This window comes from Sorex araneus, chromosome 3 (assembly GCF_027595985.1).
Source record: "Sorex araneus isolate mSorAra2 chromosome 3, mSorAra2.pri, whole genome shotgun sequence".
Lineage (NCBI taxonomy): Eukaryota > Metazoa > Chordata > Mammalia > Eulipotyphla > Soricidae > Sorex > Sorex araneus.
In genome coordinates, this window is record NC_073304.1 from 226,396,861 (window position 1) to 226,415,720 (window position 18,860).

Consider the following 18,860-nt stretch of genomic DNA (forward strand, 5'->3'; position numbering starts at 1 on the left):
CACTACTTCGCCACTTGGGACAAGGCGGAGGAATACTAAACGAACGACGTTTACCGGAAGTGCCGGTCTAACGCCCTCTAGAGACCGGCCAGCGTTGCTGGGGGCCCGGGGCTGTCAAACCCACCGACCTAAGAATCCCTTAGCGGGCTCTACCCCGCGGGAATGGGATCTAAAACCCACAAACCGCCGCCTAGGCACGTGCGGCGAAGGGAAGTGCTCCTTTGATGACCAATCAGCGGCGAGAAGCCGTTTTAACGTCCCTCCCTCTTTCCCCCTCCTCCTTTGCGCCGCCTATTCCTTTCCCCTCCTCCCAGCGCCGTGCCTGCGCCGAAAAGGCCCTCGCCGGACACCGTAGCCCGCGCGCCCGCCAGCGAGTCCCGCCGCAACCTGCTTTCGAGACATGGCTTACTCCGAGGCCGGTGAGTCTCGGTCTGCAGCCCCTGTGTGCACGGACTGAAGCCGTCCGGGCCCCCTCCCTTCCTCGCCCCTGCCCGTTTTATCCCGAGGGCTCCGGGGCCGCGTCCTCCGGGTCGTGACAGGCGCCCGGCAGCAGCCGTCGGCGGCCGTCTCTGGGAGGGTCTCTCCGTCCGCTCCTCAGGGAGGGGGGAACGGGAACTCGGGCGCGGTTCTTTGCACGCCCCCGACCCCTGCCGGCAAAAGGGGTCGTGGGGGAGAATCTTCCCCGGGCTGATGGTTCTCGGGAGAGCCCAGCTGCTTCCGTGCGCCGGGGAGAGGCGCTTCGAAGACGACCCTTCCCCCCACACAAACACGCTACACACTCAGACTCAACTCCCGACCCCCAGACGCCCCGGCCCGCGTCGCGCTGCCCAGGGTGTCCTCTTGGCCGCCCGCCGCCGTTGGTTCCCGGCGGGCGCCAGCCGGGTCGTCTAGGACGCGCGGGGGCTCTCCGCCGCGATGGGCGGGGCGGGTGGCCGCGTTTGCCCAGCCGTGCGGGGAGTGGGTTTCCAGGACGCGGGGCCAGCGGGTTCCTCCCTCCCAGAGCGAAAGGACTTTCCCCTAGACTCCCCGTCGTCGCAGGGAGCGGAGGTGCCAAGGCTTGCGCATTGGCGTCTGGTCCAGGCATCCTCGACGCCCGCTCTCTGGTCCCAGACCCACTGGGTTGGTTCGCAGGGAACTGGCAGAAGGGCCAGGACGGTGCCGGTGCCCGGGGTAGGTGGGGCACGCTCTGCTCTTCTGCTCTTTCAGATGCATTAAACACAACCTTGAAACTAACAAGTGCCATGGTGGTTGGTGTCATTTACTCCAGTTTTTAACAGCCTCGGTTAATCACCACCTCTTTAGGCACTAGAGAAATTATGGCTTGCCCGAGATAATTGGGTAAAAACATAGCCAAGGCTTTTGGGACTCTGCAGTGACATTCATTAATTAGTTTCTGGTAGTCCAACTATCATTAACGAACTCTTGTTTATGACATTTAGTTGTAAGTGTGTTCAAGTAAAACTAGGCATGGGTCCAATGATAACTGCAGTGGAAAAAAGTTTTAGGTTGCAACAGTAAGTATTGTATTTTCATTTCTAGTTTTCACAACATGAAGTCTTGGCGCTGGGGCTGGAGAACACGGCACGGGAGTTAAGGCATTTGCCTTGCACTTTAGGCGGCTGACTCGGGTTAGAACCGGGGCACCTCATCATGGGTCCCTCTAGCACTAAGGGTCATGCCTCAGCAAACTCCTACCTAGAAAGGTCTTTGAAATCTCAGAGTCCGTGCGTGCGTGCGTGCATACGTACGTACGTACGTGTGTGTGTGTGTGTTTTAAATGTACTGAGTATTTGTGTGTGTGTGTGTTAAATGTATGGAATATACAACTTTTTTTTTCAAGGCTTTCCCCTCTCCTTTATCAACAGAGTGGATAACTGTTGCCAATAACCTCCTTTTGAAATGTCGCATAAATCTGAGGATACGAGAACTGGAAGATTGTGATGCTAATGTTTTTATTGCTCTTTATCAATGCATTTTGGGGGAAAAGGTACCAGGTAAGGTACAAGCACTAAAAAGAGGGTGTCTGAGTCTTATGGCAGAAATTTCTGTGCCTATATGTCAATGATAAAATATTTGAATGTCTTCTCTCTGTCTGTACTTATATCTAAATGATTATATTCATTACCTTAGTGAACTTCTTATGGAACCAACCCATAATAATAGCTGTGAGAGTAGTATCAGTCTGACTGGACCTGGTCATCACTGTTAAATCATTCCTAATGACTTAGGAAAGTTGTACCTTTCTGTAAATGTACTTCAGAAGTTTGTAAATTCTGGACCTTGTTGCATCCTCTTCCTTAGCCAGTGCTAGGGATAAGAATTGGGTTTGTGGGGCTGGACCTGTACGGCAGGTAGTCACTTGCCTTGCACACAGCCAGCTTGGGTTCAATCCTTGGCATCCCATATGGTCCCTGAGCACCTTCAGGAATAATTCCTGAATGCAGAGCCAGTAATAAGCCTTGAGCCATCATTGTTGTATGTAGTCTACAAACAAACGAACAAGGCAGTGTCTTGTCTCCTAGCTTAGGACAGTTGTTTCTTGGAGGGGTGCCACATCATTTTCCTGTGTTCCTAATTAGATATCACAGTTCTTATAAATTTAAGTCTTCCTTGCATTGTTTCCTTGAAGAAAGATTTCACACTTCTTAGATAATGGGATAGTTTCTTTAGTACTAGTCTCAACATTTTTTAGAAGTTAGAGACATATAATTTAAAATGCTTTTAAAATCCTGTCCCAGGACATCTTTCTCAGTACCAGAGGAAATGCCTCAAATTTCTGCACTCTGCCTATTCTGACCTTTCAAATGTTTTAACCCAGGACTAGAGAGATGATTCAGGGCTCGAGGCAATTGCCTTTCATGTGACTAACCCTGGCTTTTCTCCCCAGCACCACATATGGTCCCCTAAGCACTACTGGACATGACTCAAAAACAAAGCAACTCTTCTTTAGATCTGCTTGGGCATTTTTTTTTTTACCTCATGGAAGACAACCCACAGTTAGGGAGGAGCTGAAGTTTTACCTCACATTGTCTCTATATTATGGAGTTTTAACACATCCTTGGACTGGGTGTGTCTCTACTTTGTTCCTCTTAGTTGTGAGGGCCATAGCTAATGGTGCTTGGGGGCTACAGGACCACTCCCATTGGTACTGGGGGTAGACATGTGCTGTGGATCTAACCCAGGTCATTACAAATATAGGGCATATGTTCTCCACACAGGAGCCACAGCCCTCACCCTGGGGACCTCTTATTTTTCTTTAACATGGTGTTTGTTACAGAGCCTGTTCATATATGCTAGTTGAATATTTACACAGACATTTAAGCAATAAAGAGTATGTAGAATTAGGGCTCTTGAACTTTTTTCCTTTATAAATATTTTGTAACAGTTACTCAGAAGTCTGGTCAGAGATGAAAAACTTCAACCCTGATGCAAACTTACATACCTTTTTTTCCCCATAGACCTCATTACTATTCCCAAGAGTCAAGAGGATGAAGCTCACAATGTACAAGCAGTAATTGATTCCCTGGCCTTGGATTACCTGCAGGTCAGCTTGTCTCACATAACAGGTTGGTACATACTTCTATCAATGCATTTTACTAGGATAATATGTTAGTATTTTCGACATTGATTAACCACATGACTGAACTTGTGGAATAGACTAAATATAAATAAAGATTACACCAGGACCATCAACAACAGCTAGCCTTGGGAGCATTTCCAGAAGGAGTCATGACTGTGTTTGATGGATTTGGGCCTAGATATAAGAATCCTAGCTGACGGACTGGAGCGATAGCACAGCGGGTAGGGCGTTTGCCTTGCACGTGACCGACCCGGGTTCGATTCCCAGCATCCCATATGGTCCCCTGAGCACCGCCAGGGATAATTCCTGAGTGCAGAGCCAGGAGTAACCCCTGTGCAGAGCCAGGTGTGACCCAAAAAGCAAAAAAAAAAAAAAAAAGAATCCTAGCTGACAGCTTGAGGTATTTTTTGGTTGTTGTTGTTTCTCCAGCCATCAGTTTATTTTTGTCATTTATTAATTTTTAGTTTTGGGGTCACACCCAGTGATAGCTCAGAGATTACTCCTGGTTCTGCACTTAGGAATCACTTCTAGGAGTGCTCACAGATACAGGGATCGAACCTGAGTCAGCCGTGTGCAAGGCAAGCATCTGACCTGCTGTTCTATTTCCTGAGTCATAAGTTTTTTTGACTTCAAAATTATTCTGAAGTTGCCTGCATCTCAGCTTTAGGTGCTTAATTTCTCTTTTCTACTGGAATCTCTCTCCCTCTCATACTTCCTAAATAAAACTACCTCAAAAAAAAAAATCCACCATAATTAATCTTTAAAGTTGAAGCCTAGCTTTTGTATGTTGGTATGGTAATTTATCTAAGTTGTCCTTAGTGGTGAAGTTTTAGATATTCCTAATTTTTAGCCTCTGAGAATAAGTAGCATGATAGTTTTTATCATATTAATACCTGCATATACTGTCAGTGACTTATTTAAATTGCAGCACCAACATCATAGATATGGTCAGTAAAGCACTTGTCTTTCATGCAGCCAACCTGGGTTCAACCTCCAGCACTGCCAGGGGTGATACCTGAACCCAGAACCAGATGTAAACCCTGAGCATAGCCAAAAACCAACCCTGTGCCCTGCCCCTCCCCACTCCCCCCAAAAAAACCTTTCTTTAAAAAAAAAAGAAAGAAAAAAATTGGAGAGAGACTAACAGTTGCTGATACTCAGAGGCCATGCGCCACACCTGGCAGTGCTACAGGGAGGGTGGAATGTTCAGTGCCAGGGATTCAGTCCAGACTATAGGTGCCTTTGAACATCTCCCTAAGATTATGGTTTTGTTCACCAGTAAATATTAACTGAGAAAAATGCACAGTTAGAATGATCAAGTTCAGAGTGTGCTCCTGTTAAAAGCAAAATTGATTTCATGCCTGACTCTGAAAGCATTTGCAACTCTGTAATACCCGTTTCACAGCGCTCCAGTGCAGTACAAGGGTGGGATAGGACTTTTCATCATATATTTTTGCACTGCTTCTTTGTTTTGGCTTTCCCAGCAGTTCTTAGGAGGCTGAGGGCTCCTCCTGGTGGTTCTTGGTGAGTCAGATTTGCAGTTCAATGTGAGGGCTCAAGGGTGTATCCTTGAGGGCTCTGCTGTGCCAGGAATTATCCAAGCCATCCCTGGGTGCTCATAAGCTTCCAGGCACCTGTGGTGGCCAAGGGATTGAACTGGTGTCAGCGCATACAAGCATGCACTTGTCTCTGGGTTGTTTGTTTGGCTTTTTGGGTCACACCCAGCGATGCTCAGGGGTCACTCCTGGCTCTGCACTCATTCCTGGCAGTGCTTGGGGGACCGTATGGGATGCTGGGGGACTGAACCCAGGTCAGCCACGTGCAAGGCAACTGCCTTACCCGCTGTGCCATTGCTCCGGCCCTATGCCATGAACTTTAATTTCTGAACCCAGTTCTCTCTGGCCCTTATTTTGCGCTTTTGAATTTGAATCTTGACTCTATTGTCCCAAATAAATAGAGCAAAGCTATTTTTGAACATTTTTCCAAAATAACATGTACTAAATTTATATTCTAATGCCAAACATATTTACTAAATGCTATACATGCAAATAGTGAGGATACAAAGATTATTTCTTTATTCCGGCTAGCAAGCAGGTCGGATCTTGAAAACTTGCAACTGTACTTAAATCATTAAGGGAAGGTTTATACTATTAGTCTATTCTTTGACAGGAGCTAAAATGTTAAGTGGAATAGATAATTTCTATCTTTTAATTTGATATTAACAACAAAAGGGAGGAGCCACATCAGGCAGTACTTCAGGGCTGCTCCAGGCTCTGTGCTCAGCAGCCACTTCTGGAGGTGCTTGATGACTCATGCGGTCACAGAAATGAAACTGAGGGGAGCCCCACGCAAGATAGGCACGCACATTACTCCCTGTTCTGTCTCTCCAACTCCCTAATACTTGTGCTTCTAGAAGCGTACTATAGCGGGGCTGGTGTGATAGCACAGCAGGTAGGGCGTTTGCCTTGCACCTGGCTGACCTGGGTTCGATTCCCAGCATCCCATAGGGTCCCCAGAGCAGCGCCAGGGGTAATTCCTGAGTATAGAGCCAGGAGTGATCCCTGTGCATCGCCAGGTGTGACCCAAAAAGCAAAAAAAAAAAAAAAAAAAAAAAAGAAGCGTACTATAGCAAGGGTAGATCTGCTTATAAAAAATTTTAGGGGGTGATTGTTCCTGAAGAAGAAAAAGTTCTTTTAGAGGCTTTTGGGTTTTATTTTGATTAGAAGGCCACACAGGCAGTGCTCAGGGCTTAATTCTGACTCTACGCCTAGGAATCACTTCTGATGGTTCTTGAGGAGCCATAAGAGGTGCTAGGCATCAAATCCTGGTCAGCCATGTACAAGGAAAGCACCCTACCCATTGTACTATCTTTCTGGCCCCAACCTTAAAGAAATTTTTTTTTTTTTTTTTTGCTTTTTTGGGTCACACCTGGCGATGCACAGGGGTTACTCCTGGCTCTGCACTCAGGAATTACCCCTGGCGGTGCTCAGGGGACCATATGGGATGCTGGGATTTGAACCCGGGTCGGCCGCGTGCAAGGCAAACGCCCTACCCGCTGTGCTATCCCTCCAGCCCCCCTTAAAGAAATTTTTAATGTGGATCTACCTCTGGCAATTGATAAATATTCCATGAAAAATTTCAAAACTGCTTACCTCTTCCAGAAGACTGTAAAGCAGCTTTTTACTGTTTTGAGCTGTTTTTCTACACCATGAAGCACTGCGTTCTGGAGGGCAGTCTTAGTTGCTGGGTTGGTAGAGTATGTTCCCCATCCTGGAAACAGAAGTCTCGAGTATGCCCTGGAGTATATACTTAAGTATCTTGTTAAGCCAGAAAAACAAGGCTTCAAAACAAGATTTCTGGTTGATGGTTTTAAACTAAAAACCAAAAACCCAGCTGTCAAGTATGTTCTTCCCTAACAGTATTATTATAAGACATCGGATTCCTGGAGTAGATTAAGTTCTGAGTGGCTAGAATCTCTCAAATAGCACTTTTTACTTAGCTCCACCACCCTGGTTTTTAACTCCTGAGAATGCCAGGCGTGGCGTCCCAGAGGACAGCCTTAGCGTCTCAAGAGCTAACATTCTGTCCACACCTGGTGCTGATTGGGATCCGTTTTAGGGGACTTTAAATATGTCAGCTTTCCAAATGCTTACCAATCCTTTTGTAACCTTTTAACTTTGTAAAAAAAATGTGTGTGTGTGTGGGGGGGGAGGCACGGAGGTACAGAAGATAAGGCATGTGCCTGAATGCACCCAGCTCGGGGTTGGGCCCTAGCACTCCTGAGCCCTGCCAAAACTAAGCCCCGAGCACTGCTGGGTGTGGCCCCAAAACAAGACAAAAAGGATGGGGTTTGTATTCATGGACTCAAGGATGATTTTTAGACAGAAAAATGGGATGAACCACATAAAGTGAATAGAAATTAACAAACATGGAGAAAAATTGGGAATTCTCAAAGTTTCTCAATAGGTATTTTTTGTTATTTCTACATTATTCTACTATTGTCATTTCCTAACATACAGCTATCTAGTCTCTTACTGTTGAAAGTGGTTCTTTTCTGCCTGTTTGTTTCATCAGCCTAAGAAAACTGCTTCACTGCTTTAAATTTTAGTATAAAGTTTATACTAAATTTATAGAGGCGGGGCCAGAACAAGAGCACAGCAGGTAGGGTGCATAGCTTGCATGTGCCAAACCGGATTTGATACTGGCATACCATATCAACCCCCAAACCCAACAGGAGTGAACCCTGAGCACAGAGCCGGGAGTAAGTGCTGAGCACTCCTGGGTATGGCTCAAAAACAAAATAGTCTTAATAGAGGATGTTTTCTTAAGTCCACATATTTTGCTTCATAGGGGAAAAACTGCCAGTGAAGTATCAAACTATATTCAAGATTATTTCCTTTGTTTCTTCAGATATTATCACTGTCATCCCTTTGCTCATCGATTTGTTCGAGTGGGCACCAGTAATGTCTCCACTGTGAGACTTATTGTTACTGTTTTTGGCATATCCAATACGCCACGGGTAGCTTGCCAGGCTCTGCTGTTCGGGCAAGATACTCTCAGTAGCTTGCCGGGCTCTCCGAGAGGGGCGGAGGAATCAAACATGGGTCGGCTTCGTGAAAGGCGAACGCCCTACCGCTGTGCTATTGCTCCAGCCCTCAGATATTATCAGAAGCAGGAAATTGATGTTTTTAATATTTATATTGTTTCTTCTGGGTTAGTTTATAATCCTTATTTTCTTGAACAGTTTCCACAGTAGTGTATATTTCAAGATTATGAGAATGTTAATTTCTTCATTGTTTTTAATTGTGCTGCATTCTGTGCTTAGGAGAAAATATAGTAAAAGGAGACAAAGAATCTATTAAGAATCTTCTAGAAATCCTTGATGGGTTGCTGGAGTATCTTACAGAACATGTCAGTGAAGCATCTCATGAGAAAAGTAAGTAAATAATAGAAAATTGGTTTCACTATTATGTCGTATTTTGCTTTTATTTTTTTAACCTGTTTTTCTGATGTCTTTATCTGATAAATCTAATTATAGATTAAGTTTGGAGGGGGGGACCACACCTGGCACTGCTCAGAGGTTACTTCTGGATCTACACTCAGGAATTACTCTTGCTAGTGCTCGGGGGACCATATGAGATGCCAGGGATCAAACCCAGGTTGGGAATTCTTTATGGAGCTAAAGCAGTAGTACAGCAGGTAGCCTGCTTGCCTTGCATTGGGCTGGCCTTCTTGGCACCCCATATGGTGCACCAAACCCACCAGGAGTGATTTCTGAATGCAGAGCCATTAGTAAGCCCTGAGCAGTGATGGGTGTGACCCCAAAGCAAAACAAAACTATGTTCATGGTTTGGAAGAATCAATATTGTCAGAATAACCTGCCTCCCCAAAGTGTTGTACAAATTCAGTAGTCTCCATTCAAATTCCAATGGCAGGGGCTGAAGTGTTAGTACAGCGGGAAGGGAGCTTGCCTTGTATGTGGCCGACCCATGTTTGATCCCAGCCATCCCATTTGGTCCCCTGAGCCTCATTAGAAGTGACTCCTGAACATTACTGGGTGTGGCCTAAAATCAAACCAAACAAAAGAAAGTTCCAATGGCATTCCTAAAAGGCTTGGAAAAAACTATTAAACTTTTTATGGAACTATAAATAAAATAGCCAAAGCAATTCTAAGAAAGGAAAAAAATACATGGGAGGCATTGCATTTCCTGACATTTACTGGTACTACAAATCAAAACAATTTGGTACTAAATTAAAGGTAGACTTGCAGACCATTAATAGAATTAAGAATCCTGATATTTCAGATTTATGGATGATTAATCAATCAGTGACAGAAGTGAAGCAAAAAAATTTCATCAACAAATGGTGTTGGAAAAACATGCAAAAATGAAACTGATGAAACTATGTCACACCATTCAACTCATGGGCCATACAACAGTTAGGGTGCGTGCCTTACACATGGCCAATCTAGTTGTGATACCAACATCACATTTGGTCTCTCAAAAACCACCAGGAGTGATCCCTGAGCACAGAGTCAAGAGTAATCCCTGAGCACTGTTGGGTGTGGCCCAAAAGCCAAAAAAAAATTCAGAGTGGATTAAAGACTTTGAGATTAAACCAGAATGAATAAAACACTTTGAAGAAAACATAGGGAGAACTCTGCAGGAAATGACCCTCAGAAGTGTCTTCACGGGACTGGAGAAATGCAAGAGGATAGGATGCTTGCTTTGCACCCAGCTGACCCCAGCACCCTATAGAGTCTCCCTGACCCCTCCACACACATCAGGAGTACTTCTTGAGCACAGAGCCAGGCATAAGCTGTAAGCACTGCTAGGTTCCAAAAGGGAAAACACGTTTCTTTAAGTGATCTGACTCCAGAGACAAAGACCGCAACTAGGAATGGAGGTTCTGTTTGCCTCAGCAACCCGGGTTCTTGAAATATATCCCAAGGATTCAGAATCAAAAGATACTTGCATCCCTCCGTTCCTGGCTATTCACAGTAGCCAAAATCGGGAAAGAACCCTAGTGTCCAAGAATAGACGACTGGATAAAGAAACTGGTATAAGCACAAAATGGAATATCACTAGGCCGTGCAACTAAAGATTAAGTAATGCAGTTTATTGATGCATGGAGGGACCTGGACATTATCATGCTGGGGGGTAGGGGAGGAAGAGAGAGAGAAAAGAAAGAAAATGATCTCTCATATGCAGGGTTTAAAAGGACATATTTCAGTTAGGAAACTTGCCACTTGAGGGGGCTGAGGGACTGAACAGGAAGGAGGCAATGACTGGAGTGGAGGGAAGATCAAATTGGAGGAGAAGGTAGTGCTGAAAAGTGTTAAAGTGTTTTGTTTGAAACCCTTTCAGCAACAGTACAGTAAATACAATGCAAAACATGTATTTTCAAAAAGTGCCCCTTACTCTAGTGGGTGGTAGGTAAAGGAGGAGACGGGCAAATTGGTGAAGGAAGTGGGCACTGATGAAGGCATGGGTGTTGAAGAAATATATGCCTGAAACCCAGTCATGAATAACTTTGTTTCACGGTGACTAGTGGAAGAGGAAAAAATATTTTGCATGGCAAAGGACATTGAGCAAAAATAAAAAGAGATCCTAATTTTTATTTGCTTGTTTCTGGGCCTCACTCTACACTACTTGGGGCTTGCACACAGGAATAACCTCTGCTGATGCTCAGGGGACCTATATGGGATGCCAGGGATTGAATCCAGGTTGGCCACGTGCAGTACAAGCACTCTACCCACTACCCACCATACTATCACTTTAACCCAAAATAAACACTACTTAAGGGAGAGTGGGAGAAAATATTTGCACACAATACATTAGATAAACAGTTTAATATCTAAGGTTTATAAAATACAGAGCTCAAAAATTAAAAATATAATACCCCATCCAAAAGGCGAGGAAATGAACACACATACTTCCCCGAAGAGGACATAATGGCTAGAAGTCATTTGAAAAGGTCTCAGAAGCTAGAGAGATAGTACAGTGGGTAAGGTACTTGCCTTGCATGCAGCCAACTTGGGTTCAATTCCTGGAACCCCACCTGGTACCCTAAACCCTCCAGTAATGATCCCTGAGCACAGAGCCAGGGGTAAGCCCTGAGCACAGCCAGACTCAGGAGACCATCTGGAGAGCTGGGGATTGAATCCAGGTTTACTTGAAATAATCAGTATTGACTGGCATGTAGTGGGAAGGACCCTCATTCACTGTAGGAAAGTGGCGTGGTCAACGTGTGGAAAGCAGTCTGGAGATTTCTCAAAAAGTAAGACTAGAACTCCCATGTGATGTCCAACTATGTATGATTGGGTCAAGAAGTTGTGGTAGATACACAATGAAATACTATGCTGCTGATAAAAAAGAAATCAAGTCATGCAGTAAAGATGAAATTATGCAGTTTATTGCAACATTGATGGAATTGGAAGGTATCATGTTAAACGAAATAAATCAGGGAGATGGACAAACACTGGATGATCTCACACATTGTAGAATATAGACAGTCAAAACAAAGAGAGTAGGTAGTACTACCAGAGATAGTACAATGGGCAGGGCCTTTGATGTGCACATGGCCAACCTGGGTTTGATTCCTGAACCCAGCTGTGCTCAGGGCATGCTCAGGGATCACTCCTGACTGGACTTTGAGGACCATGTGAGGTATGGGGATTGAACCGGGTTGATCGTGTGCAAGGCAAGCTCCCTACCGCTATGCTATCTCTGATACTGAAAAGGCATATATTTGAACCAGGAATCTCTAGAAATGGGAAGGGGAATATTCGCAGGGGTGGGATTGAATCATGGGTGCTTTCATCTATGGTAACTCCAGAAACCAGTGCACTGACAAGTTATTCCTGCCAGTAAATATATTCCTCAAGAATTCTGTCGAGAAAAATGGGTAGAAAAATTTCATCCAGACCTTGAGCATATCTAAGTGGCTCTTAGTAAATTGGTCTAAGATGTAGGTTGATAGTTATATTTCATTGAAGCTGCACCTTGGTTAAATTGCCTCAGACATCCCTTAAAAGTAGGTACAGAGACTAATAAATGTACTTACCACCTAGATTATAAAAATGAAACATTGCCAACCCAACAGTAGCCCTGCTTTTAAAGCAACCCTGGGGGCTGGAGCAATAGCGCAGCGGGTAGGGCGTTTGCCTTGCACGCAGCTGACCTGGGTTCGATTCCCAGCATCCCATATGGTCCCCTGAGCACCGCCAGGGGTGGTTCCTGAGTGCAGAGCCAGGAGTAATCCCTGTGCATCGCCAGGTGTGACCCAAAAAAAAAAAAAAGCAAAAGAAAAAGAAAAAAAAAAAGCAACCCTGTGATCTTTGTTACCCATATAATAATGTTCATTGTAGGTGATGAATTGGTTCTAATTTCATTCAAAAGAATCCAAGTTTACCATGGGGCTTAGGGTGCCTAATTGTCTTTACCACCCTTATACAAAGGTAGTATTAACTTGGGGTTTTGTTTTTCCTCTTCTTTTGTTTTATTCTAAATAGGTGAAACTGAACAGTATTTTAAACAGTCTGAAGATCTTTTGGAAGTGGAAGAAAATATTAGAGATTCCAAATCACGGAAAAAAGTTTCTTTTGGGAGGTAGATCTCTATGTCTGTGAATCAAATCAAAACATGGTTTTTCCTTCAGAGAAGGTGCACACAAATGCCAGAATGGTAACAAAAACATTTTCCTTCAGAGAAAGTGCACACAAATGCCAGAATGGTAACAAAAACAATGTTGGTGTAAAAATTTTTATTAACATTTTTACAAACTTCTTGCTCTACATTCCTGGTGGGTGGCAGGGATTGAACCTGGATTGGTTGCATGCAAGGCCAGTAGTACCCTACCTGCTGTACTCTCTCTGGCCTCAGCATCAGGACAGTTTAAACTACTACTCTAAAGTGGAAGTGGTTGTACCTACATTTGTATGTACTTTGGGGCGGAAGTGGGCCGGGGTTGGGGGAGGCTGGGCACTCAGACCTAAGGCCTCATACATGTGAAACTTGTCTTGCTACTGAACTGTATCCAGTTAAGGCCACACTCATTGGTCTCAGGGATCTCAGGCTACTTTCAGCGGTGTCCTGGTGGTGCACAGAGGGGTCCAGTAGTGCTGGGGGGCTATTAGGTACAGAGGGTCTAGCCCATGTCCTCATGCATGCAAAGCATATATTCCATCCTGCTTCCTATTATTTTTTCTTTTTAGTATCATTAAAAATAAATTTATGAGTATCACCAGAGCCACCCCTGCAGTGCTGGATGGGGGCAGCCGTATGGTGCTCGGAATCTAATTCCTGCCCTTTGCTCAGGAATGACCTCTGGTGATGCTTGGGGCCCATATGTGGTACTAGGTAGCTATTGAGGCGGGGTAAATGTCTTAACCTACTGTTTCCCTGCCTGTTTCTCTGTTTTTAAGACTTACATTTTTTGGACTTGGGGCCACACCCAGCGGTGCTCAGGGCTTACACCTGGCTCTGCAAATAGGGATCACTCCTGGTGAGGCTGGGGGACCATCTGGGATGCTGAGGATTGACCAGGTAGGCCACATGCAAGGCAGGCACCCTACCTACTGTACTATTGCTCTGGCCCTATTTCTTTTTTAAAATATCATGTGGACCTTTCCTAGATGCACAGGATGTTTTTTAAAAAATAGGACTCGGGGCTGGAGTGATAGCACAGCGGGTAGGGCGTTTGGCTTGCATGCGGCCAACCCAGGTTCGATTCCCAGCATCCCATGTGGTTCCCTGAGCACTGCCAGGAGTAACCCCTGTGCAATGCCAGGTGTGACCCCCCCCAAAAAAAAAAATTGGACTCATTTATGGAGATGCTCAGCCCAGTGGCATGGTGTTTGGGGCCACCAGGACTCACTGGGTAGTGCTGGGGTGGGAGCATGTGTCAGGGATTAAGCTGAGTCCTGCACACCTTGGTGGGCTTGTGCTCTGCCTCCCTGGGAGAGTCATGCTATCTCCCTGGCCTCGCTCTGAATTTTTAAGGTTGTTAAAAATTACCAGATTGATTTTTTTCTTTAAAAGTTGTGACTAGTTTGGGGCTGGAGCGATAGCACAGCGGATAGGGTGTTTGCCTTGGATGTGGGCGGCCCGGGTTCGATTCTCAGCATCCCATATGGTCCCCTGAGCACCGCCAGGAGTGATTCCTGAGTGCATGAGCCAGGAGTAACCCCTGTGCATTGCCAGGTGTGACCCGCCAGGAGTGTAAAAGTGCAGGGTATTGCATTCTCATGAAGCAGTATTATTACAGTGTGTGCTTTCATAGGCAAACAGCATTTCTGATTTGGTTGCATTGTTAAATAGCAATTAAATTTTGATTTAATTTATCTGACTTTAAAATATCTGCTTTTGGGTCAGGATGGTCCAGGTGTGGCTCAAGTGGTGGAGCAGTTCTGCCTGCGTGAGACCCTGGGTTTGCACTCCGGCATTGCCCCTCCAGCGTTGCTGGGAGTGCCTGCCCCCAGAACGCAAAAGAAATAACTGCTTCTACTAAGTTTGTTGTAGTCTGAAAGTATAGGCAAAGGCCTTGATGGTTAGTTCTGGAATCTTTTCTTTTGGTTTTTGGACCATGCTTGGTTGTGCTCAGGGCTTACTCCTGGCAGTGCTCATGTACCATATGTGGAACAGAGGGTTGAACCAGGTGAACCATGTGCAAGGCAAATACCTTAACCCTTGTATTATCCCACCAGCTCCAGGTATTGTATCTTGCAGGAAACATGTCTTAATTTTTGTTTTGGGGACCCCTCTCAGCTTAGTGCTCAGATTTGTTCTTAGTAATGCTTAGGGCATGTGATGCTGGGTATTGGACCTGGGGCTCTAGCATGCAGTGCATGTTCTCCAGACCTTTGTGCTATCATCCTGACCCTGAATGTGTCTTAGTGGAGAAAAGAAATCAGGGGCCAAAGAAATAGTATAATGGACGATTTTGTGCAGTGCCTGGGTTTATTCTGGCACCACATGGTTCCCCGAGAACCGCCAGTTGAAGCCCCCCAAAATTATTTATTTTCATTAGCTATTTTAGAAAAATAGGCTAGAGTGATAATTCAGTGGGTTAGGGCATTTGCCTTGCATATGGCCAAACGGGGTTCAATCCCCAGCATCCCATATGGTCCCTCCGTGCACCACAAGGAGTAATTATTACTGAGTTCAGAGCCAGGAATAAGCCCTGAGCTTCGCTGGGTATGACCCAAAAAGAAAAACAGAAACAAGAAAAATACTAGGCTCAGAAATGGAATACAAGAATATATATGTGAGTGGGTTTTTTTCTACATCTGACAGTGTGTAGGGCCTGTTCCAGGTTCTGTGCCCAGGGGTCAGTCCGGGTAGTGCTTGGTTCCAGGGATCAAATCTGGTCTGACCACATGCAAAGCCAGGGCCTTAGAATATTTAATGCAGTTAATACCCTTCCCAGACGCTTGTCTGTTGTAGATCTAGAAAAACCAATATACTTTGTATTACCATAAATACGTACTATATGGACAGTTTATGCATAGTAGTTTCTATCATGCATATGTCAGTCAAAATAAATAGATAAGCAGTAGGAAGTGAAAAATGGGAGGCGGGGGTATAGGGGTTGGGCCTCTGCTTTTTTTTTTTTTAATATACATAGCAGTGAGCAATTAATCAGGACTCCCAGAGAAAGGTGCTCGAGCAGCTCTTCGGTTCCACATAGGAAGGGACATCTGTTGTCTGGCCTGGCACTAGGTAAACAAGGAAACTCTTTCAGGTGCTCCATGTCACCGGAGGCATTGGGACCTTCTTGGGAAGGAGATGAAGCAGAGTCTACTGGTGAACTTATTAGGCTTGGAGATACAGCACACACCTTTTCTCTAAGAAGCAATGGTGAGTAGTTAAATTCTATCAGTTTCTATTATCCAGTACAGAGCTATAAAATTGTGAACGGTAAATACCTAAACTTTCTTTTTTTTTTTTTTTGCTTTTTGGGTCACACCCGGCGATGCAGGGATCACTCCTGGCTCATGCACTCAGGAATCACCCCTGGCGGTGCTCAGGGGACCCTAGGGGATGCTGGGACTCGAACCCGGGTCGGCCACATGCAAGGCAAACGCCCTACCCGCTGTGCTATCACTCCAGCCCCCTAAACTTTCTTAAGATAAAATATTTAAAATTGAGGGGCTAGAGTGATAGCACAGCCAGGAGTAACCCCTGCACATCACCGGGTGTGACTCAAAAAGCAAAAAAAAAAAAAAAAAAAAAAAATTAAAATTGAGAAGAAAGCCACAGCGCTAGCTCAGTAGGCTGAGGACATGATTTGCTTGCATGCTGGAGATACTTCTATTACTAGAGATGCTTATATAATTAAAATTTAATTATACAGTAAAGAAGATCATAGTCTTTGCAGTAATAAAATTGTGTTCTAAAATTATTTAAGATTATGGAAAATATTCCAGTGTGTAACTTTCGGTCAGATGTTATCCTGCATCACATTACAGTCGGACACATGTTAAGTTCTAGATATGGGTAGCTTCCAATAACACACACACATACACACACAACACACACACACACACACACTCTGACCGGGGTAGGTTCTAATAGAACACACACACACGCAATGACTGAGTTTGTGCTTCCAATAACACACACACACACACACACACACACACACACACACAATGACTGAGTTTGTGCTTTGTATGAGGAAGGCCTGGGCTTGATTCTTGGCACGTTAAGGTCCCCAGAGTACTTCCAACTGTGACCCAGAGTCCCCCATCTGTGCTTCAATAAAAACATGCAACAAAGAAAGTAGATCCAGATCAAAGTGAATTAGCCAGTGAAAATAAATTAGAGGGCTAGGGAGATAGCTCAGAGCACTTTGATGGGAGCCACAGGCTTGTTCTCCAGCACTGCTGGGAGTGCCCTTGCCTTAAGGTATTTAATGTAGTAGAGAAATTGGGTCATGTTAAGAATTTTGAACATTAGTCTTGGGATGCTATTCATATTAAAGATAAAATCATGGATACTTGGATATTTAAAACATTTTGATGTGAAATAACCATATTGTACTGGATTACGGAAAAGGAGAGTACAGAAAGACGTTTGCTGGGTTTTACAGCATATGAGTGTCAAACATTTACAACTACACAGAGTTTAGATTGAATGGCTTTTGGGATGTGAACAAGGTGAATTTTTCTGTACTTAAGAATCATATCACTTGATCATATTGGTAACAGTTTCCGGGTGCATTGTCACACCTTCGTAGTGAGGAATTAAATGTATGAAGTCTTCATGAAATTGTGTGTGGAGGGGTGTGGAATGGAAGAGGGAGAGAGCTCAGGATGGGAGCACATGCTTTGCACGCAGGAGTCCCTGTGCAGCCCCTAGCACTGCATGGTCAGCGCTGCTGGACAGCCAACCCCCGCCGCCCCAGGAACGTTGTTTCAGAAGCACTGTCTGCGTGTAACTCACCGATAGAGAACATGCTTCACTGTTTGGCGCCCTGTCCCTTTCTGTCTAGACACAGCCACCAGCATTTCTACTCCGGCACTGCTCTTTGGAACATAGTCTGAAGTACTGCATACAATCTTGCTAAATTCTGTGCTACAGAGCTGTATCTCACTATCTGATCATTATTAAGAGCAATTTTTCAGCACCAGAAAGTTCAGGGGTTAATGGGGGCTGGAGCGATAGCACAGCGGGTAGGGCGTTTGCCTTGCACGCGCCCGACCCGGGTTCGATTCCCAGCATCCCATATCGTCCCCTGAGCATCGCCAGGAGTGATTCCTGAGTGCAGAGCCAGGAGGAACCCCTGTGCATCGCCAGGTGTGACCCAAAAAGAAAAAAAAAAAAAAGAAAGAAAGTTCAGGGGTTAAGGCAAGTTGCCTTGTATGGGACCAGCCTCAGTTTAATCCTAGCACCACTGATCCTAAACACCCACTGGGTGGGGTTTCCAAGCACTGAGCTGGGAATAACCCTCAAGTACCACTGGATGTGGCCCAGATCTCCCCCATTCCCCCCCCCCAAAAAAAAATTAAAAGTATTTCCCTTTAATCCTATGCATACAAGATTTTTGGTATTTTTTGTTTGGGGGCCACACCCAGCAGTGCTCAGGGGTTACTCCTGGCTCTGCTCTCAGGAATTACTACTCCTGACAATGCTCGGGGGATCATTTTGGGTGCCAGGATTGAACCCGGGTTTGTTCAGTCTCTTCTATATGTGCTGTACTATCTCTAGCCCCTCAATTTTTGACCTGTAGTATAATACTATGATATTTCAATAGTTGAAATGATTTTTACCTTTGTGTGTTTTGTGTTTGTGTGGTTTTGGACCACATACACTCAGGAACTTAAAGGACCATCTGGGGTCCAGGGATTGAACCCAGCATGGCTGCGTGCAAGGCAGACACCTTAGCTGCTGTACCATCTCTCCATCTCTCTGATTCTGGTTTTTAACATGGTTTTTGTTGTTGTTGTTGTTGTTTTAGGTGTTCAAGATCCTAATGAAATGCAATCTAATACCTCAACTGTACCACATTTTAAATTTCATAAAGAGGCCTTGGAACCTCCCTCGTCTACTGTTTTGTCAAAGACTAGGACATCCCTTGTTGAAGACGGTGAGTAGTAATGTGTTACTGGATCTTGAAACAGTTGGCATCCCATATAGCCCCCTGAGTCCACCAGAAAAATTCCTGAGCACAGAACCTGGAGTGAGCACAGCCGGGTATGACTCAAAAACATAATTTTATTCTTGTGTGTGTGGCGACAGGGATTAAACCCAGGACCTTACTCGCAATAAGGCAAATG

The 18,860-nt window shown here is 45.0% G+C and overlaps 1 protein-coding gene across 3 annotated transcripts in view; it reads left to right on the top strand.

Annotated features, from left to right (window-relative positions):
- Nucleotides 1–95: 95 nt before the first annotated feature.
- Nucleotides 96–18,860, top strand: part of CEP95 (centrosomal protein 95) — a 33,473-nt gene continuing 14,708 nt past the window's right edge. For all 3 annotated transcript variants that reach the window (XM_004617959.2, XM_055133887.1, XM_055133886.1), the window contains exons 1-7: nt 96–419; nt 1,866–1,994; nt 3,459–3,566; nt 8,406–8,516; nt 12,594–12,690; nt 15,824–15,939; nt 18,542–18,670. In XM_004617959.2, coding sequence (XP_004618016.2) covers nt 401–419; nt 1,866–1,994; nt 3,459–3,566; nt 8,406–8,516; nt 12,594–12,690; nt 15,824–15,939; nt 18,542–18,670 — 709 coding nt within the window. In that variant the 5' untranslated portion in view covers nt 96–400. The remainder of the gene's footprint in view (nt 420–1,865; nt 1,995–3,458; nt 3,567–8,405; nt 8,517–12,593; nt 12,691–15,823; nt 15,940–18,541; nt 18,671–18,860) is intronic.